General features: G+C 41.3%; 1 protein-coding gene across 11 annotated transcripts in view; it reads left to right on the top strand.

Moving 5' to 3' along the window:
- The first annotated feature begins 522 nt into the window (after window positions 1-522).
- Window positions 523-23,303, top strand: part of LOC119132173 (arf-GAP with Rho-GAP domain, ANK repeat and PH domain-containing protein 1-like) — a 29,700-nt gene continuing 6,919 nt past the window's right edge. For 5 of the 11 annotated variants that reach the window (XR_005099804.1, XM_037267186.1, XM_037267181.1 and 2 more), the window contains exons 1-28: window positions 523-668; window positions 1,887-1,998; window positions 4,963-6,011; window positions 8,587-8,750; window positions 9,088-9,176; window positions 9,252-9,334; window positions 10,128-10,304; window positions 10,987-11,056; window positions 11,150-11,270; window positions 11,390-11,574; window positions 11,727-11,833; window positions 12,557-12,756; window positions 13,040-13,125; window positions 13,272-13,454; window positions 18,540-18,714; window positions 18,981-19,115; window positions 19,229-19,364; window positions 19,437-19,539; window positions 20,295-20,487; window positions 20,566-20,611; window positions 20,716-20,882; window positions 21,193-21,405; window positions 21,492-21,597; window positions 21,670-21,817; window positions 22,052-22,135; window positions 22,353-22,430; window positions 22,542-22,659; window positions 23,119-23,232. Coding sequence is in view for 10 of the 11 variants with exons in the window: in XM_037267186.1 (XP_037123081.1) it covers window positions 5,005-6,011; window positions 8,587-8,750; window positions 9,088-9,176; window positions 9,252-9,334; window positions 10,128-10,304; window positions 10,987-11,056; window positions 11,150-11,270; window positions 11,390-11,574; window positions 11,727-11,833; window positions 12,557-12,756; window positions 13,040-13,125; window positions 13,272-13,454; window positions 18,540-18,714; window positions 18,981-19,115; window positions 19,229-19,364; window positions 19,437-19,539; window positions 20,295-20,487; window positions 20,566-20,611; window positions 20,716-20,882; window positions 21,193-21,405; window positions 21,492-21,597; window positions 21,670-21,817; window positions 22,052-22,135; window positions 22,353-22,430; window positions 22,542-22,659; window positions 23,119-23,232 (4,288 nt within the window). In the remaining variant the exon portion in view is untranslated. Of the gene's footprint in view, window positions 669-1,886; window positions 1,999-4,962; window positions 6,012-6,929; window positions 7,057-8,586; window positions 8,751-9,087; window positions 9,177-9,251; window positions 9,335-10,127; window positions 10,305-10,986; window positions 11,057-11,149; window positions 11,271-11,389; window positions 11,575-11,726; window positions 11,834-12,556; window positions 12,757-13,039; window positions 13,126-13,271; window positions 13,455-18,539; window positions 18,715-18,980; window positions 19,116-19,228; window positions 19,365-19,436; window positions 19,540-20,294; window positions 20,488-20,565; window positions 20,612-20,715; window positions 20,883-21,192; window positions 21,406-21,491; window positions 21,598-21,669; window positions 21,818-22,051; window positions 22,136-22,352; window positions 22,431-22,541; window positions 22,660-23,118; window positions 23,233-23,303 lie in introns of those variants that run through there. The other 6 variants (XM_037267183.1, XM_037267188.1, XM_037267189.1 and 3 more) reach the window with 6 other exon arrangements.

Consider the following 23,303-nt stretch of genomic DNA (forward strand, 5'->3'; position numbering starts at 1 on the left):
AGACGTCTGTCTATTAGACGTCAAGATGCTCGCAGGGTATTGTCGCCCTCCTGTGGTTGAATTACACCCTGCACGTTTTAAAGAAACACTTTCTGGTCAAGATATTCCTATTTAACGAGCAGTCATTCGATAAATAAAAATGCTAAATGACAGAATAGGTTCCAAGGCAACGCAATGCAATGCAATTCACGAATATGGATTCACAAAGCAACATGACACTTGCGGTATTCGTCTTTTCTAAATGTTTTGTTGTTCTTGTTTTCTTATTTTGTAACGGAGACGTATGTATCTTTAACGGGGAGGGGGGGGGGGGGGGTAAGGGAAACTTCATGATGGGTTGAAGCTTTTGACTGGTTTGTGGTCTTGGGGTTCTCACCGGTCACGTGATCATCTTTTGACCATCTGAGTGCGCAAAGCACATCGGCGGAAATCTCCTTCTCGGGGCGTCCAAAAATAAAAGACATTCGCGTTGCCGGTACGTTAGAATTTTTGTTTTGCCATACTTAAACGGAACTTTATTTCGACCTTGATTCTACTCATGATTAGTGTGTGGTTGTGAAGTATTTCTTGCTGTTGTTTCATCCGTGAGAAAATGTTAACCACTATTTGGCGTCGCTGTTGTTGAGGATGCTGGTGCAAGTTACTTCACTCGGCCGGTGACTAAAACGGTAAAGCCATTGAATTGCAACTTTTTCTTTCTCCAAACTAACTTTCGCCACAGCAGTAATAGACTGACACTCGTGATGAGCGATAAAGTGTGATTCTGCATGTAGTGATCGCCAGTGTTGGTGGCCGCAGTTGGATGATATAATTCTGGGGTTTGTAGGTTGATTGCAACTACTAAATATTTTTTTGTCAGGGCGAGCAAGTGGACTTGTGACGAACAGCACGTTGATCCGCATTGGAATTCATTCTGCTTAAGCAGCTTGCAACATAATTGGGGGGAAACACTCATTTTCGTAACTGATTTCTGCTTTTCCCCAGTCGCTGCGTAATTTCAGCTATTGCATGTAAATGAAATGATGACGTATGATCACAAGTGGACTTTTTTTTGGAAAACGGTGTCACTGCAACAGTTTATGCAGTACATTTTTGAATATATTGAAATGTATTCAAAAGCGTGTTCACTCTGTTGTGTGTGTATATATAAAGAGGTCAAAAGTTAACAAAGAAGAAAAAGAAAGACAAATATACTTGGGGCTTTGGTAAAACGTTCATTTGGTGGTTTCTAAATTGAATGTATTGATTCTTATCTAGGGTTTGCTGCGTTTGCATAAATTAAGCAGTTAAGAGTCTGAATTGTAACAAACAAATAAACATAAGTCAGTAAGTAAATTAAACAGCACAACACGCGTTGCGCTTATTATCCCTTGAGATTAAAAAAGTGTTAAAAATTCCAAAGTATTCACTTTTTTCCCCTTTCTATTCCATTGCCGTCACATCCACCACTCATTGGATTACTCAAGATTGAGTCAGTCAATGAAACATTGAGAGGGGACATTTGTTGTTGCGGGAATCGAGGGGCAGGTCAAGCAGAATGTACATCTATGCAGGTTAAATAAAGAAAATGTTGGATACATAGGACGTGACTAATTGAGCTGAATTCAATATTTAAAAATAAATAAATAAAAGATATACACTAGGCAAGATAATATAGGGCTCATGAGAAAGGCCTGGAGACTTATTTTTGTAGTTTTTGCATTGACATTATCCTGATTTTGTTACTTGCAATAGACTAACAGTCACACTTTCTCGTCTTATTCAATGTGAAACTGTCCAAACTGGTGGAAATGTGCACACAAGTGATTGCATAACCTTAGTTTGGAACAGTGTGAAATGTTGTTGACCGAGAAGTAAGAAGCATGTGCCTTTTCTCGCGCACACAGTGGCACGCTCACTAGACTGGGACATTGTTGGGATGCGGTTCTTTACCGGCAACACTGACTCATCATTGAGATGCGGTTGAAAGTGGGCTAAAAGTGAGCAGCAAGACCAAGGGTGAGTGAATTACTCATTTTCGATCAGAGTATTCTTTTGTATTTTGTGTGGCCATTCTGAACATCTGCTAGGAATCACATGACTAACCAATTGTGGAGTTTAATGCATCCGGTAGCTAATATAACACAATGAGAAAATGTCCTTTTCTTGTTTTCCTAATAATGTACCAGGACAAAAAGAGGATGAATAACTACGGTTTCTGTATTTGCTATATATAGTTTGTAAACTAATAAACAAACAAGCAAGGAAGCAAGCAAGCAAGCAAGCAAGCAAGCAAGCAAGCAAACAAACAAACAAACAAACAAACAAACGTTGAGATTTAAATACCATTTTTGTCTATGATATACAACTTTCATCTAAAAAAGAGAAGCAACAATAAAATACATTGTACCATACTCCCGTATATACGCATGATATGCGACTTCTTAAAATTCATTTAGGTTAGGTGGTGTATTTGTATGGCGCTGATGGCAGAATAGTAGATCTAAGCAATCATTGATCTCATTAACTAATGATCTGCTCTCATTTGAACGTCAGTGACACGCCATCCTGAACATCATTCAATCCTGAGAATGACTAAAAGGCTACAGCCATACTGCAATAAACCACAGCAAGGCTTATTTGCAGAACTCCAAATAGAAGAGAACACCTTTAACATTGCCACACCGACTTCACTGTACATAGAAATGACTTAAGCAACTCTGTTATATCCATAGAATGGATTACAAAACCTTTTTTTTTTTTTTTTTTTTTTAAATGAAGGTTATTCAAAAGTCTAGCTAGAAACAAATCTCAAGTGGGTTAAATATAAACTACAACCATCCAGAGGAAAACTACTATTGATTTCACAAAATATACAACTTTATTTATATGGCACATTTCACACCATAAATGATAACAAAATGATGTCATTAAATTGTACAGGTATACCCAATATTGTGACTGAATGTGTTTCATGCTTGCAGCTTAACGCTAATTCAAACAGAATGTTTTTTTCAGCCCTGAAACACGCTGACTTTTCCCCTTGTCATTTGTATGATGTGTTTAAAAAGAGAGTCTTGAGTTTTGTGCATGCATCCTGGCTCAGCATACTTGTCAAAAAAGAGGATATGAAGCCTGAAGCACTGCCTCAGGGACCCCCATTACCTATTCACACGCATTATTAAGTGATTGCTTGTTATATAATGTGTGACCAGAGGCTACAAGTGTTCCTTCACCGCGTGTGTGTGTGTGTGTGTGTGTGTGTGTGTGTGTGTGTGTGTGTGTGTGTGTGTGTGTGTGTGTGTGTGTGTGTGTGTGTGTGTGTGTGTGTGTGTGTGTGTGTGTGTGTGTGTGTGTGTGTGTGTGTGTGTGTGTGTGTGTGTGTGTGTGTGTGTGCGCGTGCGCTCGTGTGTGTACGTGCATGTGTACCCAAGCAACAGACGGCTTCATTGTGAAGGCCACACAGAGATCCTGTTATTGGCTGCTTTGTGTCCGAGAGCGATGCAGTGGGAGGTGAATATCAAGACAATAGGAGAGAGTGGGGACATAAATTAATTGAAATGTGCAGAAAGCAAAACACTTCTAGGAGAAAACTATAGGGGATTGTCACATAATGAGGTAAAGGACGTTGGAAAAAGGATGTAGGCTGTTGCTCAACTAGCAAACCCCAATGTTGACCTCAGCATTCTAAAGAAGTGTGTTGACATTTTTGGATAAATGGTTGGTCGCCCAGTCCAAGATCGGGATCAGTTTGAGTTCTGGTTCACAGCTTCACAGTGACTAAGTTTCGACTAACTCAGCACAGAAACAGGAGGGGTCAGGAAAAATCATTACACGTGGGCCTCACAGTTGATCGGTTCGAATTTAACAAACAGATTTAAGTCCTTTTCAAGTGAAATTGTCTAAATTTGACACATCACATAAAAGAGAGTCGTGAATGATACGGCCTAACGTAAATAATTAAATGTGGCTAAAAAAAAAAAGAAGTCACAACCAATCACAGCTCACTGTGATTGGTTGTCATCTGAGACCTGGCATCCATGATGTCATTTGCAGTCGACAGTACGTCGCAAGATGCATAAAAACAGGAGGATTTTGCCAGTTTAATTCATCTTCCACAAACAAAACCTTATTCTGAAGACTGTGTTTTGACTAGTGGTCCGCACAGAACACAGAATTAAAAAAATATTTCAGTTGACATCCCCTTTAATGAGCAAGACACTAAATCGAGTTGTATAATTTTCCATGAAGCTCTTTTAATTTGAACTGAAAGAAGGGGCTTTTGGTTCAGAAAACGGTCCTACTCAAATTAGTACAAACTGACAGGAAATTGCACTTGTTTCAACATTAACTCACTGTTGTGCAGTATGTCTTTCTCCAATCGCAGCAGGGATACTTGTCTCTTTATCTTACACTTCCATTCCTCCCATCATGTGTGTTGTGACTTTTGCTATCCAGGTACAATTATTTGGCACACTGGCTTGTTATTAAGTGAACAGTGTCATTGCCGTGGCAACCCTGACTCGCCTGATTGATGGGTCAATATCGGCAGCAATGCATTTTGAGTGACTTCCATCATTGACATGATAGAAAGGCCAGACAATGTGTCTTCTCGTTAACTTGCTGCCCACAGCAAATGAACAGCTTTTTAAAAATAGCTCTCAAAGGCAATATGTAAACATTGGTTTCACATTCATAACTGATTTGGCCCGCAGAGAGTAGCGTGCCGTAAACTGGACAAGCTGTGTGCGCGCTGATGTTTGTGGTGTAAATTGCACTTCCTCTCTCTGTTGTGTTTTGTGATTGCGTGTCTTCAGAGGCTGCCTAATGGAATAATCCTCTAATTATCCTTTTAACTTAATATCAAAATATCTTTTACCCAAGTAGTGTGCTAATCAAGGCTACAATCTGCTTACTGTACTTATTGACCTGGCCGGTACAAGCAGGGAAAAGACAAACATTAAATTGATCTCTCTTCTGCAGATTACATGGACGGTGAGCTGAAGTGTGAAAGACTGCATTGCCATGTCTCACTCTGAGTCCGAAGTCACCGTGTGGGACTGGTTATGCGGGCTTCGTCTCGAACAGTATTCCAAAGCGTTTCAGACCGCGGGCCTGTTGACCTTGGCGGAATGTTATCAGCTCACACCAGATCAGCTGGAACAGATGGGAATATCTCTTCCGGGCCACCGGAGACGCATCCTGGCCAGTCTGAACAAAACTCGAGATGTCACCTCCCTGCAAGTTGATGCGCATTCAATCTTTGCGCAGGACCCAAGAGCAGAGCACGAGCAAGTTATGGAGGAGAGTGGACCCTTGATTGCGGAAGCAATATCTGGAACGCAGGAAAAACGTTTTGTGAGTGAAGCTGAGAAAGAAAATGCGCGTACCCCTGAACCTGCACCCAGAGAAAGAGAGAAACCAGTCCCGAGGGACAGACAAGCATCCAGGATGAAAGAGAAAACCGGAGGGACAGAGGAGCTGGTGACTCCTGAACATAATGAAAAGGCAGATGGAGATGCCGAGAAAAAGAGGCCAGTACCAAAAGAGAGATCAAGGTTCCGCTCCAGTGCTCCAGCCTTGCCGGACTCCCATTCCAGCCCCCTCATTTATCCGTCTTGTGATACGTCTTTGCCGCCAGTGCCCCCACGAAGCACCTTGAACTGCCCGCCACAACGCTTCACAACGGCCTTGACACCTTCACCCCTGGCACAAAGCCCCACCTCACCTCAACACACCAAGTTGCTCATCAAAGACACAGCCGCACACAGTCGGTCCTTATCCTTCACCTCAACCCAGAACGTCACACGAGAAACTGTCCAGCCACCTCAGGCTCATCACACCCGAACTCTGTCGATCCAGGATTCGAGAAGCGATAGAATGCCAACTATACCCCCCATGGCCTTCACCGTTCTCCCCAGAGAAGAGAGAAACGCTCCGCCTCTCCCTCCAAAAGTTGGCTCGGCACCACCAAGAGGGCCCCCAAAAATACCAAGCAGGCATCCTGTACTTTCTTCCTCCAGAATTGAAAGGTAAGTTTGCTACTCCTATTAGCATAACCTCTATCGCGACAGTTGTCAAGGTTTCAGACCAAATACTTGGACTTTGATTTATTAAAGGGCAAAGGATAATGACTTTCTGAGATGTTTATGTAGCAGGCCAAACTGGACTAAGTCAAATATTTATGAGACAACACTGCCACCTGCTGGACACAATGACACAATTCACTAACGACCTATACTGAAGATTAAAGATTAAGATTAAAGTCCCAATGATCGTCACACACACACCTGGGTGTGGTGAAATTTGTCCTCTGCATTTAACCCATCCCCGTGTGATTTTAATCCATCCCCTGGGGGAGAGGGGAGCAGTGAGCAGCAGCGGTGCCGCGCTCGGGAATCAGTTGGTGATCTAACCCCCCAATTCCAACCCTTAATGCTGAGTGCCAAGCAGGGAGGCAATGGGTCCCATTCTTATAGTCTTTGGTATGACCCGGCCGGGGTTTGAACCCACAACCTTCCAGTCTCAGGGCGGACACTCTACCACTAGGCCACTGAGCTGAAGTTGAGAACATGCCAAGAAATGTATTTTTTTTTTTTCTTTCTGATATTTTAAACTGCTCGTAATGGTTCTAATGTCATTCTTCTTGAGTTGGACACATGCTCTTTGCAAACTGCTCTCTCTTAAAAAGGAAGTCGCTGCAGTGAGATGTAGGAAGTCACAATAGAGAACGAAAATATGTTCCAAACTACCCTGTGATTGACATGGAGAGATTGAGAGAGTGGGTAATGGATGGGGAAGTTGGTTTCATTTTCTTGACAGTTTTGCTCACATTCAGATGTTGTCCTGTTGTCGTTATCAACGTGTTTTGTTGCACCTCCTTTTTTTCTGGTGAACAGGCCATTTCCTCCTCTCTCTCTCTCTGTGTCTCTCTCTCTGTGTCTCTCTCTCTGTCTCTTTCTCTCTCTCTCACTCTCTCTCTCTCTCATTCTGACTTTCATATTACTGACAAGCGTGTCTTTTAAAACAACTGTATCAACATAAGGGGAAGAGGACTTGTTTTTACCATGACAACAGGTAACTTTATTCATATTCTCGATGTCTCTTCATCGTTCCTTTGTCCCCTTCTCCCTTCCGTATCTCAAACAAGGAAGGTATAAAGTCTCTGCTGTTTTCTATTTTCAGGTTAGCTGGTCTGATTTCTTGTTCAGCTTACAACAAAACCACCTGAGACAGTCTATGTACAATTTTAATGTATTTAAAATAATGGATGTTTTTTTTCTGGGGGCTGCACACATGAATGGAACATGTTAATATTAGATTTTTTCTTGTTTGTTTAAACTTGTGGTTACTATATTTAGCAGGACAAGAAACAGTTTCCCCAAGCTGCATTGCTGCATAATGTTGGTTGCCACAAATCATTAGGTGTCAAATAGAAGGATTTGTTTGTTCAGTATTGGCTTTGTGCTGTTTTCTATAAATGTCCCCAGAATTCGACACAAGCATTAAGGCGTCAATTTACATTGTAAGAAAACCGAAATTCGATTGTGTAATACGAGTTAATGTGAGCTTGTTTGTGGAAATGAACAATTGAAAGAAAAAGCGCTCCAAATATGCAGCTACTGATTTATAGCAAAATAAGTGTACGCCTTTCTTTCGGTGCTCTTCCTCTACAGAAATAGGAGGAACTATGCCAAAAGTCCAGTTTCCCGTTATTGTGGGCCTATTTTTGGGAGGCATATTGAGAGGACTCATACACTGATGATGACACGATGAGGTTTTAGTTAGTGGTCATGCTTAGTATGACGTCATGTTGCTCAATTACAATGGTCTGAATTCCATTGTTGTGAAAATGTGTTCGTGTCACTCGTCATATGTTGATGAACTAGAATCCTTTTGTGAGATTTGTTAATCGCTCCTTCATTGTGCTGTCCTATTATCATTTTAATTCCACATAAAACTGAAAGTTATTTGCTGTCCTTTCCAATGACCGACACTTGCTGTGGTTATTTGCGTGCCAATTTCAGACATGAACCACATGAGGGCGACTGTAAAAAGACACCCACGTGTTGTTCACCATGTTGAAATGGGTGGAATTTCTTCAGAGGGATGAGTCAAATCTGTCTCTCCTGTCAAACAAATCGTAGAATATTAATGTTTTGTTTCTCTCCAACATTTAGACATTGGATCCCATGGTATGTTGTTTACACGTAGTATCTCATAGGAGGACGCAGGTTCAGACATGTTGTCAACATGAGAGGTAGAGAGAGAAAATTTGACAGGGCGGAAGAACGGAGAGACAAGTTGTGCAGGGGTTTATATTTTTTCTAAACATGGACTCAAGAGCAGCTGTCAGAGTTGTGTGGAAGGAAGTTGTCTGAAGACCTTTGTTTTTGTAGTCCCTGTATAGAAGCTTGATCATTTTTTTTCCTCCAATGGAATGAGCATCGACAGAACATTTTGTTGAAAGGATTCTTTCCAACAGAGGATGTATAGACTCAGCCGTCTCTGGGGAATTTTGACCCAACCTACCGACACTGTGATCCTCCAAGACTCCTCTGGTCCCCAAACCTCTGGTGACCGCTCCTGTTCTTCTTTGTCCCCCAGTCCTCCTCCTAGCAAGACTGATGGGCTCCTTGAAGAGCAAACTCCAAAGCTTCCACCTCGCATCATGACTCCGCAAACTCAACAAGTCACACAACAGTCAAGCCAAGCTGCAACTCAAATAGCCGTGCCTGCTAAAGGAGTCCCCCAGCCGCCTCTTCAAACAAGTGAGCACTATGAATATGTATCTTTCTCTTATGCGCTTTCTATCAATCAGATTTATTTCAAATTCGGAACCGGATGTGGCTGCATGAGTTGTAAACAAAGCAAAACAAAAGCTGCTCTTAGGGCCAGCAGCAGTAAGTTAATGCTGCAAAGACTGCTGCTGCTGATTACCTCGGTGTAATTGATCACTTTAGTTCCATTTACACATTTTCTGAATCTATACTATTGGGTATATCCTTTTTTTGTGTGTGCATGATTTTTGTTGTATTTAAAAAGTATCGTGCATGCATTTATGTTGTCTCAGTCCTGCTTATATCCTAATTGTCTGAATTGTTTTAGCGTTGTGCCCACCAGATTCCGATTCTGATATTTATGAAGAACCGGACACATCTTATGCCAGTGTTCATCCATTGAACCTTTTAGACAGGGTATGAGGTTTGAGGTCTTTGTCGGAATTGCATTCATTTAGAACCTGTGTGAATGACAACAGTCTCACCCTTTAGGAAATGTCCCTGCAAGTGCCTCTGACAGTGAAGGGGCGGTACAGTTCTTTATGCAGTGATGACGAGCTCCTAGAAGATGATGAGTGAGTTATACCCGACAATAATATTTACTACACACACCAAAAGACACACAATTGGTGTTTGTCACAAACTCGGGCACACTAGTACTTTAATTAGCAAACAGATAGATAGATAGATAGATAGATAGATAGATAGATAGATAGATAGATAGATAGATAGATAGATAGATAGATAGATAGATAGATAGATAGATTTAATGTCAAAGTTTGAAATGTCCAACTGCATTTGAATGCACCTACAATGGTGGGGTAATTAATTCTTGGCGTCCTAAATTTGTGATTTTTATAGAAATGTTGTTTTCAAGTGAGCCTTTGCATCGATGGCAAGGTTTTTGCAGCTTCCTTGACATGTGTATATGATGGCGCACATGCCAAATAAACTATAACTAGAGTCAGGGGAAGAAATGCTCAAAAACTTTCAATAGTATTTTTATTTATTTTTTTAATTTAAGGTACCCAAATTACCAAAGCAAAGGAGGAAGACAGAGGTACGGTGTAAACAGTCCCGGTACACTAGAGGCCAAAATGGTATGCTGGTAATCCGTACCGCTGCGTACCGGCCTCTTCACGCAGTGAGACGCACTTGAAATGACTGCTGTCAGGAATTCACTCCATACTGGCCCCAAAGTGAAAGTGAATTTGATTACAGTGTACGTAAGGTTGCCTGTAATTTCTGACACAAAGGGACCGGAAAAACTTGTCGTTTCTCTTCTGCCACAAACAACATTCATGTTTTATTTTGAGGGCAATGCTTCGCTGTTTTTCTTGCTGAAGTTAGTGTTACGTCGTGTTGTAGGTGCTCATTTGTGCTCATCTGTAGTCCTAGCGCGTGGGAGGAAGCAGGCCTCAGCCCCCTGCAAGGCAGCATCTTTCTGCCCAACACTGGCAGACTGGCGTCGCCCCCTAAGGAAGACAGCTCCCAGCTCGCCGCTGTCATCAAGATGGGCTGGCTCGACAAGAATCCACCTCAGGGGTATGACATATTGAGCAACTTTGAATATGGGTGCACAGATATGGAGAAACAGTCCTAACCAAGAGCCATAGTCAGCAGTTCCTTATGATTGGTCAAAATAAACATTTGGCTGTGCCTTCTGCACAATGTGTGGATACGCTAAACATGGACGACTGCATACTATTGATGCATGTGTAAACATCACTATATGGACAGTATTAGGGCACCTGGATGTTACACATGGAGCTTGTGAAATTGTGGAGTTGCCTTGCCATTTGCAAAATACATTCTTCTTCTCCAAAAATGTTGTCTGTCAGAGCTGAACGATTTTTAGGTTTTGCGATTGTTCATGGTCGTCAAAGTCTTTTAATAGTAAATATTTCACTTTCACAGTCAAAGTAATAGCTTTCAAGGTTTTAATGTCATTTTTCTTTCATGTTTAAAATGTTAGGGTACATAGTGGATCGCGCACAGAAGCTTGATTTGATCAAAATTGTCATTTGAATCAAAATCACAACATTTGTCAGAAAAAGTGCAATTCGGTATCTTTCCTAAAATCGTTCAGTCCGTGTGTCTGTGATAAGTTGGTAACGTTTTGTCACCATCAAGAAGAGGACTTGTGAGGCCAGAGGTCGGTCACTAGTGTGTGATATCACATTCCTGCACTTTGAGTGTTTTCTTCTATGTGTATGCTTCTACACAGGGCCCTTTATTATCAGAGACGATGGGTAAAGCTAGATGTTGACTACCTGAGATATTTTGACAATGACAAGGTAACAACTTGCTGACAATGCCATATCTCCATTCTGTTTGTTTTGATATTCTTCCGCTTGGTTAATTTTTTTTGTGGCTGATATCTTTTACAGCAAGTCTATTCTAAGGGAATCATCTCGACAGCATCAATAACTAATGTGACAAGTGTGGGAGAGCTTAAGTTTGAGGTCATCACAAATAATCGCACATTTATCTTTAAAGCTGAAAGTGACGGTTAGTCTGGTTATTGAACTGTTTATTTTTTAAATAGTACCTTGTGCAATTATAACTGGTTTTACTGTTTGTGTGCATGTCTTTTTCTCCCCCCCCCCCTTCGCTTCTTGTGCATACAGCTGAGAGAAATGAATGGGTGAATTTGCTGCAGGATTGCACAAGAGGGCGCCAGAGACGCAGTACATTCACCCCTGGTTCACCTTTGACTCCTGAGTTTAAAGGCTATTTAGAGCTCAAAGGTCTACGCTCCAAACTATATACGGTTGTGGCTTCGGACAAGGTCTTTCTCTATAAAAATATAGAGGTGCGTGGTTGTAATTTTCTTGTATAACTAGTTTGTAGACTTAAAGTACTTTCCGAAGGTTTTTTTTTGTGTGAACTATTTTTCAAGTAAGTACTACGCATGAACGGTCTGAGTACTGATTTTCAACTACCTCTGTTTTTTTTTCTCTTTAGGACTACCGTATTGGAGTGGGCATCACATCAATTGAGATGAATGTAGGAAATGTTAAAGTCACTGATCGACGCAGTTTTGATCTCACTACACCCTACCGCATTTTCAGGTACTGTATGTGCAGACAAAATGTAATACCTGCTCTCCTTCTTTTCAAATCAGACTTGAGTTTGTACTTTTGAACTGCATGATTTTTATTTTGTATGTATTAGTGCTCGTATCAGATCATGTTAGTGGTGGAGAGGTTTGTGTGGTTTATTTGCGATCGTTAGTGCGTGTGTGTGTGCGTGCATGCATGTGTGTGTGCGAGTGTGAGAGAGACATTTACTGTCTGACACGTCACCGCCCACTGTGAAAAGACTCAGCCTGACAGGATGTGGAAACTGTACTTGTCATATGACCAGTATATTTTTGGTTGGCTGTTGAATCTTAAATCAATAATTTCAAAAATTAATTTGAATACGTTGGTCCAAAATCCAGTCCCTCAAAGAGGATTTGTTTTGACCTACAATCAGAAATGTGCCAGTCTTGTGATTGTTCATTTATTGTAATGATTTGTGGATACAAGGTTTTTAAATTAAACACAGAGAAAAGACATTGTGTTGGCCTAAAAAGAAGAAGTACTACTTAATCTATTTGTGTATATCTGGAAGTTGGTTTGGATCCCAGTTTTCAACTTCAATATATTTAGCCAGACAAAAGCGGAATAAGAGTCATTTGTGAGAAGATTTGAAAGGATTCACTTTGGACTTTTTTGAGTCCCATTACTTGATTACATTGATGTTGCGATGGCTGCAGTAACACTTCGAAGTTTGTTTGTGTCTGTCCGCAGTTTCATAGCAGAGTCAGAGCAACTGAAAGATCAGTGGGTAGACGCAATGACCGATGCCATAGGTGAGGCCTTGTCCAATAGCGAGGTTGCTGATCGGATGTGGGCGGAGCCAAGCAACAGTTCCTGCGCCGATTGCGGCGCCCCCAAGCCGGAATGGGCGGCCATCAACTTGTGTGTTTTGATCTGCAAGCGATGTGCAGGTTTGCATTTTTTTGGATTAGAGAATAACATCTTTATAGAATTAGAAAGAAGTTTGGTGTACAGATGGTTTGAGTATTTTCCCAAATGTGTTTACAGTATATCAGGAATGTATGGCTTTTTGATGTGATACGAGAATGTAAGACAAATGTGCGTCGTGTGGGGGGGAAACTTTCCTCTTGATCTAAGAGTTGGAGCCAACAAAAGTATTTCATACTAGTATGTCACAGAACACATGTGGGTTTCCTTCAAAGTCGGAATGTTCGATGTGTACATGTGTTTCAGGAGAGCACAGAGGACTGGGGCCTAACATCTCTAAGGTTCGCAGTCTGAAAATGGACAGGAAGGTTTGGACCGAAGAACTCGTACAGGTATACACACACATAATTTGTGGCAGTTGCGTTTGATGGAAATGTTAAAAACTCTTTGGGTGGGGCCCTACTAATAAATGACAAGTGTGTACACTACCAGGAGAACATACAATGTCAAAGTGTTGTATCCCTCCACACCTGTGCAGGTGTTCCTCTTGCTTGGCAACAACCGTGTTAACGGTTTCTGGGCAGCAAACGTCCCACCTAGCGAAGCTCTGTCGCCCTCGAGCTGCAGCGACGACCGGCGGCGTTTCATCACTAACAAGTACCGCCATGGCAAATATAGGAAGTATCACCCTTTATACGGAAACCAGAGAGAGCTGAATAACGTAAGTTGCACGTTCCTCTTAAATTCACTCGCTTTTGTTTCTAAAGAAGTGCATTGCTTGAGCATATAGTGAGGCCATTTGGGGGGGGATTCAGACATTTAGGCAGGCATTGATATATACTGGGAGGATTTAGATGTTGACCGCTGTCTCGACATGTTGACTTCATCTACGTGACACCCGTTTTTACGGTATGTATGTGTCAACACCCTCGCTGCCACTCACTTGAGTGTCGCCTGCACCGTGTTTGCCCTCGAGGCTCACATTTCAATGCAGCACGTATACTACGGCGGAACATTTCAAGAATACACATGAAATCGATTTTTCTCTTGCATCCCTCTTTCATTAAAATGATTGACAGGTTTAACCACAGCATATTTTTTTTTGTCAAAATCAAAAGTAAAAACACTCATCACTCAATCTGACAGCGATATTTCTTGTGTGAGTAAGAAGAAAAAAAAAACAGCATTAAGTTCCCACATATACAGTAAGAAGGTTTATGTGTTTCGACTCTCAGTCAAACAGAATTGATGATGCGAAAATAAATGTAGCTTCTGAATCACAATTGCGTACTAATTTGTTGCTAATTTTTAAGTGTTTTAAAACAGTTGAGAACTGATTGCGTGGACACAATCGTACATTGTTGTGATCTGTGCAGTGAATAATCGTCACACCATCATAAGCAGTTTTGGAGAGCATTAAAGAAAAAGTCCCTGAAAGTTTTTCAGGGCGTTTTACTTCCATTAGTGTGATGAATGTGCCGGTATTTGCGACCCAGCCGGCTCGCTCGTATGTGGCTTAACCCACTTAACCGCAAACAATGACGGCTGCTCTCATTGAGTTTGGGAGTGAGTGACTCACATTTACCACCTGACTGGGTACTCCCCCACTCCCACCAGATTAAGTGGAAATGTGTTTGTGTATGTGTGTGTGTTACACATTTGGGAAATGTAAAAGATAAAAGTGTAACAACATTTCTTTTAATTTTTGTTTGTTTTGCCTTCCTCTGCTTCAGTCCTCTTGCTTGATCATGTTCCCTTTTTTTCCTACTCTCACTGTTTGTCTTGCTGGCTGTCATTTGAGAGCTTGAATTCTCTGTTTTTGTTGCAATGCTGGACCTAATGGAATCCAGAAGCCTCTCTGCGAGGAATCGTCTCTGTGACCATCGGCACTGTGTGAGGGGTCAAGCAAAACATCTGCAGCTCTTTAGAAAACTTAAAAGTCAAGCCCAAAGCCCATTTCATCTGGTTCTGCCTTTTTACTCCCACATCTCAGCTTCCTTTCTCCTTGTTTTTCTCCCTTTCTCGAATGTGACATCACTACTCACTGCGTGAGCTGGAATGTGCTCTAACCCCGCCTCCTCCTCCTCCTCCTGTGCTCTTCATTGCTGGCCTGTGACTGCCAAAGAAAGTTTCTCTCTCAAATGCTGGTACATTTTAGTGCTTCTAAATGTCTAGTATTCCTTCAAGTTAGTCTCAAACTTCAGTGATGTAAAGCAGCGTACCTCTCCCTGGAATTGTGGACTGTAGCACCTTAAAGAGGGAAAATTGTGCGGAAGCCAACAAGTAAGATTTTGTTTATTGCTAGTGTATGTTGTATCTCAGTGTGTGTTTATGTGCATTGGGCCTTTTTAAAGAGTGACTGTTTGTTTTAGTGAGTGCTGGAAGCAGGAGTTTACTCAGGAATCTGTTTAAATGGACTTTGGATCTCTGGCAGCATTTGATTTTGTCTTTGATTGGAGACTACGTTGAAAGTGATTTGACTTTGCAGCCTTTGTGCTTGCACTATTTCTTACTGGAGTGGGCTGAGCAAGGTCAGCGTGCATAGGCATATTTTGCGTGTTAGTGTGTGTTTGTTTGTGTGTGTGTGTACTGTGGATGATTGGCTCTTCTGTCAATGGAGATCATTGTGCTTCGTCGCTTTCATTCAATTTCACAAGTGCTTCACAACCCCTTCTTCAGCTTTCTGTCCTCGCCACCAGTTAGTAAACTTTCCGTCGTCCTGCACTAATCAGTCCAAAATGATTGTTGAATATGCATTGCATGACTGAGAATGTCGCAGTCTAACAAAGAAAGTTCTAACATAAGACTGACTGTGTATGTGTGTGTGTGTGTGCTTTGCTATACTTCAGTCAAGACACAGTTCTCATCTTTTGTTGCATTTGTTTAAAACTTTGTTGAAGTCCTGTTTGCTGTCCCCAAATACGATTATGACCCACATTTATCGTGAGCGTGCCCTCGCTTGGCACAGCATTGGCTACATGACGCATGATGGTGAATTGAGATCACATTTGAAAATTATGTAATATTGCATCGTTGTTGTGTAATGTCGAACAGGTTTATATGAGGCATACATCACTGTCATACATTTTTAAACTGTTTGGCATTTTTAATGCAGCTACACGACAAAGGCAAAGTATTAAAAAAACAAGAAACATTCAATTCAACTGCCCCCCCACCCTCCAAAAAAAAGTCTTATTACCTCTACCAAGTGTGAAAGTCCAAGGTTATGTTTTCAGCTAAATTTGTCGGTTGGCTTGTTAGCAATAGATTACCAAACCGGTTTGGTTGAGTAGTAGAGCGGATATAATATAGAATAAATAGTTTTCTTGCTTTATGGCAAAGTGAGCCTAAGACCCTCTTGAATGGGGTAATGAGCTGTATCGTGTTGGCATATTGTTAGCCAGTCCTGCTACGGGCGGCTCATCCGTCAGCCATACTTTTTCTTTTTTTTTTTTTAACCTTGGTTTACTGCTGTCATGCCAACTGCTCATCGGTAATAGGTCAATTTCAGAGAGCCAATTCTGTCCATGCATGAGCCACGGGAAAAAAAAATGAAATCACCGGTCTTAGAGGATGTTCTTTCAATTGTGTGAATTTGTAGAGGAAAAACAAAACAGATCACAGACATGTCAGACAGACAGAAAATGCACAGCAAAACAAATGTGGACCAAATGGGGCGGAAACCTAAGAAAGTGCCTAAAGGAAATTGGATTTGCATAAAGAAAAGGTCAAAGACAGCCATCATTAACACCTAAACAGAGAAAAAGAGGGTGAGAAAAAAAAAGGAAAAAAATAATTGTGTACTGCGAGGAAAGGCGAATTTGCAAGGTGGTGATGCTGGAACCTTTGTATGGTTCCATTCCAATGAGATTTTGCAAACAGAAGAAGAAAAGTTGCACTTTTTCACTCATTTGACCTATTAGTCATGCTCTCTTTTTTTATATATTCATTTTTGCTTCATGTTTCTTTTATCTTATCTCCTTTTGTCTTTTGCCCACTCCATTTTTGAAGTCAACCCCTTTTGTCTGTTATTTCTCCTTGTCATTCCACCCCACTCTATAAACTATTTCAGGTGAGGTAATGGTGGAAAATGACGTGGAAAAAAATAGTTTTCCTCATCTGGAATTAATATCTGGACCAATGTAGAAATATGGGTGTGCACACCAGAATGTGTGCATCTGCGGGCATGACATTCACTACCAGCACAAGGAGTGTCGGATTAATGAGTCTCCTCAATCTCAGGCTTTCATCTTCTTTTCACACTTGTTTTTCTGTCCCCTTCCTCATTATTTAGTCCCATTTCTAACTTTCCTCCTTCTGCTCTCCAAGCAGCCAGATGGAGTTATGTGATTGTAGACACACCCAGATAAAATCGCTGTGTTTCTCTCATTCCCTCTCTGGGGATGTTGACTAAGATTCTTGAATTCCCGCCCCATCTTTCCTCCCTCTATGTGTGTGCGTGTGTTATCCCATTCATTTTCTTTCCGAGGCAGCAGATTTTCGAGGGCGTCTGAATTTACACAGCCATTTCCTGGTTGTGCTTTTCTCTAATTGGGTCCCTACTCTCGAAAGCTATTGATATGTAACACTAACCTACATTCAGCATGCAAGCAATCACATTAATGTCCAGGGGCTGAATTAGATTTGTTGAACTGAAACACATAAACAGAGAATTATGTGACTTGGTTATCATCACTCAGCAGCTGCTATGCTAATGTACTGTTGTGTTTGATCAGATCGCGATGTCCGTCTATGTTGTGTGACTGGAAGCTTAGCAGCTAATGAGTATTGTGCTTGTGGGCCTGATTAGGATGTCATGTGGATAAAATAGAAAACTGTATCGTTGCGCTCACAAGTTTTCTCAGTGCTTCCCCCTATTTTTATGTTCCAATTATCGAGCCGCTTCCGTTTTTGTTTGTCAGCCTCATGGTTTGACTGGGCACTTGTAATTATTTTTCTAAAAATTTCAATGAGTGATCCGCGCAATCAACTTCTTAAAATGGCACAGTAAAAAAAAATATCAATATACTTGAATAGTGTTTAGTTTACGTTATACACTGCCAGATTTCTTGAAATAAAATTCCCAAGTGTGAAGTTCATGTCTCAGTTTCTCCACAAGACCTTTTCAAGGTCGAGTGGAGGCCTGTTTGGATAATTGGATCATCAATGACAGAGGACAGACAAATAATCACAGTGTTCTTAATGCAGGCCTCTCGTGGTGCGAGAAAGTAACGTCCGTGCTAGACTGCTAGTGACAGTTATGGTTTGGTTTTCGAGCGTTGAGGTTTCCTGTCACATGTTCGTATGAATCTGTTTCTTGGGCGGAAGATTAGTCGTGTTTTTTTTATTTTAACCCTTTCACCCGTCACCATTTTAATGTTGCGGTCTTAAGTTATGCGATTGATTTTCAGCTTTTTTTTTTCTCTCCAGTTACTCTGCTATGCTATATTTGACTGTATTATGCAAAATTTGCCATCATGAGCGTATGGTTGAAACACATTACATGGATGAAATGTTTTGACAAAGTGGGTTTGTCTCAATACTTGTCAATGTGATATCACTTTTAATGTCATAACAACAACTCATGTAAACACCCATTTAGAGTTATGTTCCTAATTATAACAAGGTGACAAGATGGTGCTGAAAACTAGATCCAAATAATGAACTGACAAATGTAAAAAGTCATCACATCTGCACACTAAGTTCACGTTTAGTTCACACAAAAAGAAATATAGGAAATACAAGTCATGGACTGCATTAAGCAGTCAAGATTAATTTAACATCGTTTTTTTCTCCTTTTCCACAGGCATTGTGCATTAATGTGCGGTCCACTGATGTGCTGGAGACATTAAGCCTGATTTTCTGCGGAGCTGATGTAAATTGTTCAACTGGCATGGCCGATTGTCCCACCCCTCTTTCCCTAGCCAACACACACTCTCAACCCTTGCAAGCTGTATTACTGAGCCACAATCTGAACACAGGTAGAGCATGACTGCATGTTTGTGATGAAGGGCCAGCCTTTAGTTTCATTAGAACGATGGACCGTTATTTTTGCTATTCTATTCTACCTGCTAACATTTAAAAAGACAATTCTATCCGTAAAATACATCAAATCAAATATATTGTATACACTTCCGCTAACTAGATAACACATTTATACTGCATTGGCTTGTTCCTTTGTGGTTTAATTCTTACTGTTAATTATGCAAATCTTTTTTGCCTCACGCCTTTGATTTTTGTTGCACAGATCTTCCTCGGTTAGAGGTGGAGGGAGGCATGGAAGAGGTGCACTTTTCAGCTCCAACGAGCGTGTATCACAATGGCTTCCTTTTCAAGACTGGATCTATGGCTCGGCCTATTATAGAGCGCAAAGCCAGAGAAGGTATGCGAGGCGTGCTAGTTAACAGTATCGATTTCCACCCAACATTGTGTAGTGGATTGTATGATATTGATGTGTCGTTTGCAGTTTTCCACATCTTTAATAATTGTGTGCAGAGTTCAGTCGCCGCTGGTGTACACTCAATGATGGCACATTCAGCTACTACGAGAGTGACAAGAACTCAAATCCTAATGGAGCTCTGAGAGCCTCAGAAATAGTTTGCTTGGCTGTGGATGTACCCGACAAACATGGGTATGCATATCTGCTGTTTGTGTTTTACGCCAAAAACGCACATCTGAGCAGTCTTCTTGTCTCACCTCGTAGGTATGAGCACACCTTCGAGCTCTACTCCGAATCAGATCGTCTCTATCTTTTTGGCACCGATGACCCATGCAGCCACAAAGAATGGGTGAAGTCCATTGCCAAGGTAACCATCTTATTGACCCAGTGCGAGTGGAGGAAGGAAACGCTGCGACTTGTTTCCGTTGAGAACAACTTTAACGACAGCTCGAGATTCTCTCCCAAACTGGCGTTCTTGAGTAACAAAATGATATACTAAAAAAAAGGTTTACTATGAATGGGACTGTGATTGATGGAAGTATTTGGTGTATGAAATTATTCTTAATCCTAAATCCTCAAACATTGAATGCACCTCTGCTTACTGCCATGAAAACTACTCATAAGAATAATAAGAGGATTAAAAAACACAATAGCATTAGGCAAGCAAAGGCAAAATTATTTGTATAGCACATTTCATGAGACAATTCAAACTGCGCTTTACATAGTGAGATGGCTTATCCTTCAGTTTTAATGCATTTTTAATTTTCGGGTAAAGCTTCGCGTGAGATATCTCCCCTACGCTGTGATTTATTTCAAAATAGAGGGATTCGTATTGAATTAGAATTTTTGGTTGTCACGGGAAACACAACTGCAATGCTCTCTGGGTCCATGGCTCCTGCCTGTCTCGCCGTTAAGACAGTATGACTGAACACACTGTACTAAAGTGACCTCAGGACCATATTTCTAGTAAGCCCCGCCCCTTCTCCACAAGCAAACCACTCCAGCCTTCTTTATTATTACCGAACTTTGACTTTTGCAATGTGTTCCAATGTTCAGCTAAGAGGAGGAGAGCATTTATTTATTACAAATGATCTATCTTGGTAATTTCTTTGATTTTTGCAGAGCTTCATCCCAGCCCGAGCGGAGCCTTTACTGAGGTTAGGCTTTGAGCGGATTGGGCGACTAAAATGTAAAGATGGCCTGAACCTCCAAACGTCCAAGGTGGGCTGGTTTGCTTTGGTGGGCTCCACTCTTCATGCGTACCTGGATGACAACCAGGAAGAAGAGATACACCTTCGCAAGCTTAATGAGCTCTGTGAGTTGAATGCAGTCATTCAAAAGATTCAAACAATCGGAATGTTGATTGTGAACACGATTATTTTGTCTTTTTCAGCAATTCAACAAGATAATGAAGTATTAGTTTTGGTGGAGAGAGGAAGGTGAGAGTTGTTTTGCCGTCACACTGTATAATGTAGAACTACATTTCCATTTTCTGTCCTCCTTTCCCATTTTCTTCATTTGTTTATGTCCTCACTCTGCCTAGAAGAACACTGTACATAGAGGGAGAGAGGAAGTTGGATTTTGCTGGATGGTGTGCTGCCATCCAGTTTGCAGCGGGGAGTGGAGGCGACACTCTGAGTCAGCAGCAGCTGACCGACACAGACATACCAGTCGTAGTCCACAGCTGCATCGACTACATCACACAGTGCGGTGAGTGAGCCGTTGGGAAAAAAAAAAGACAAACGCAGCAGGAACAGAACGCAAGAGAAGCACGTGGTAGTACACATTGTTTTCATTTATACGGCTAACATAAAGATAATGACGACAAATTGTTGACATGTGACCAGTTGAGGGTGTACAGTGGTTTTGATTTCCTTTGAATTCAAAGAAATGTGAACGTGCAGTGCACAAATTGCAATAAATATGCTTCTACATATTTTCTTTTCCCAAATACACCTGCAGTTTATTCCAATTCGTTTTTGCGAATCCTCACATCTCGATCGCACTGTGGTTGCTGTAGGCTTAACGTCCGAGGGGATATATCGCAAGAGCGGCGTGAACTCGCGCGTTGCAGCTCTGTGCGAGAGGTTTCGTCGAGATGCTCGAAGCCTCCGCCTGAAGGAAGGCGAGCACCAGGTGGACGACGTCTCAAACACTCTCAAACGCTTCTTCAGGGAGTTGGAAGAAGGGCTTTTCACATCCGAAGACGGCGGTACCTGGCTTACGACGGCTGGTAAGGTTCACGACTTGCGCAGCATGAGGGACTTTTGAAAGTATTTCTCATCCAATCACATTTTTCTTTCCTCTCGCTCGATCCAGCCATTCAGGATGAAAATATGAAAATTCTTCAGTATCAGACGCTTTTGAACAAACTTCCTCGTGTTAACAGGGCAACACTACGGGCTCTTATCAATCATTTGTACTGGTGAGTAATACACACGTACACACACACATACACAAAGCCACGCCAACATTCGGCCTGCTTTTTATCTTCCAGTGTGCAGCGGTTCTCCGAGCTGAACCAAATGAATCTCCATAACTTGGCCATAGTGTTTGGTCCCACATTGTTCCAGACAGACGGAAAGGACTACACAGCAGGCCGTGCCATCGAGGACCTTATCCAGTACTACACGCTCATCTTTAAGGTCAGATGCAGTCAAGTGAATTTTCTAAGGTGTTTGTTAATCACATTAAAACGCAGTGCATATGTAATCATCAATTTCGTATTTAGTTTTCCTCCGAGTTTAGCTGAAGATGTAAATGTGGATATTTCTTCTCAAGAATTAGACTTTGACGCTGTTACCCGTCATGATATTATTCTTAATCTAAATTTCCCTGACCTGACGTAACAACGTTGCTGATTTGCTGATACTTTGTAGGTGGATGAGCAACAGCTCAAAAAGCAGCTGGAAGAGATCAAGGTTATCATCCAAGTGCGCGAGAAATTAAACACCAAATTTCCTGTGAGTCACAAGCATTTTATTTATTTATTTATTTATTTATTTCATGGTCAGTGCCGCACTGTATGGACTGCCTTGTGTGCACTTTTAACATTATATTAAAATATGTACATGATTAGTGTACATTTTGTTAAGAGCACAGACGTGCGCTGTCGATGTGCATAAGTGAATGTATTTTTTCACTACTAATGTTTTTCCATGTGTCTGCTGAAAACCTCAGAGCACCGAACCTGGCGGGCATTTCATCTGCACAGTTTACTTGGAGGAAAAGAAGGACACTACTGAGCAACATGTGAAGGTAGCTTTGACCATCAAGTGTTTATATTTATAATTTATATATATTTATTATTGTCTATGAAAGACTGACGTTAGTATGGTTTAACTTGAAACGTGTGCTCTCGTCCCACAGATCCCTGCTTCTATGACAGCAGCGGAATTGACCTGTGAGATATTGGACAGGCGCAACATTCCTGTTAAGGACAAAGAGTACTGGAACTGCTGGGAGTTCATCGACAAGGAAGAAATAGGTGAGACTTAATTCACAGCATTTAATAGTTAAATACAAAGTAATGTGAATTCACGTTAGTAGATTTCAGCAGAAATAACTCACAAACGCACGTTCCAAGCTCAACAGTGTATTATTTTTTTAGATTCTTTCTTGGTGGCCATCTGGTTCACCTCCGGAAAGCCTGTAGGTGGCTATTCAAATGCCAGTAACAAAATAAATAATAATTGGCCTGATTCTTTGTTGCTTTCATGAAAAAAAAAAATGGATGATGAGCTGGAGAAGATTCATTGTAGTTGTTTGTCACAGTTGGGCACTAAAACACTGAGGAAGCTTTTTAAAATTTGCTATGTAGGTGGGAAACTATTATGAATTAAATGATTGTGTCTCTTGTAGTTCCAGTTGACCCAATACTGTGATTTGACTAAAACTTGTTTGTCATCATCTCTTTGTGTTCCCTGTCTACCTGATTATTTCGCAGAACGCCCTCTGCACTATCGGGAGAGAGTCTTACCCATCCTTCACTCTTTTGGCACCGATTCCCATCTTCTCATCAAGAAGCACATTGCGATGGAGGCAATGATCATCTACCTGGGTAAACAAGTTTGTCACAATACACATTTTTGGGAACATTTTTAAAATGTTAACTCCTTATCTTATGCCCTC

Source organism: Syngnathus acus, chromosome 13 (assembly GCF_901709675.1).
Source record: "Syngnathus acus chromosome 13, fSynAcu1.2, whole genome shotgun sequence".
In the NCBI taxonomy this organism is placed as follows: domain Eukaryota; kingdom Metazoa; phylum Chordata; class Actinopteri; order Syngnathiformes; family Syngnathidae; genus Syngnathus; species Syngnathus acus.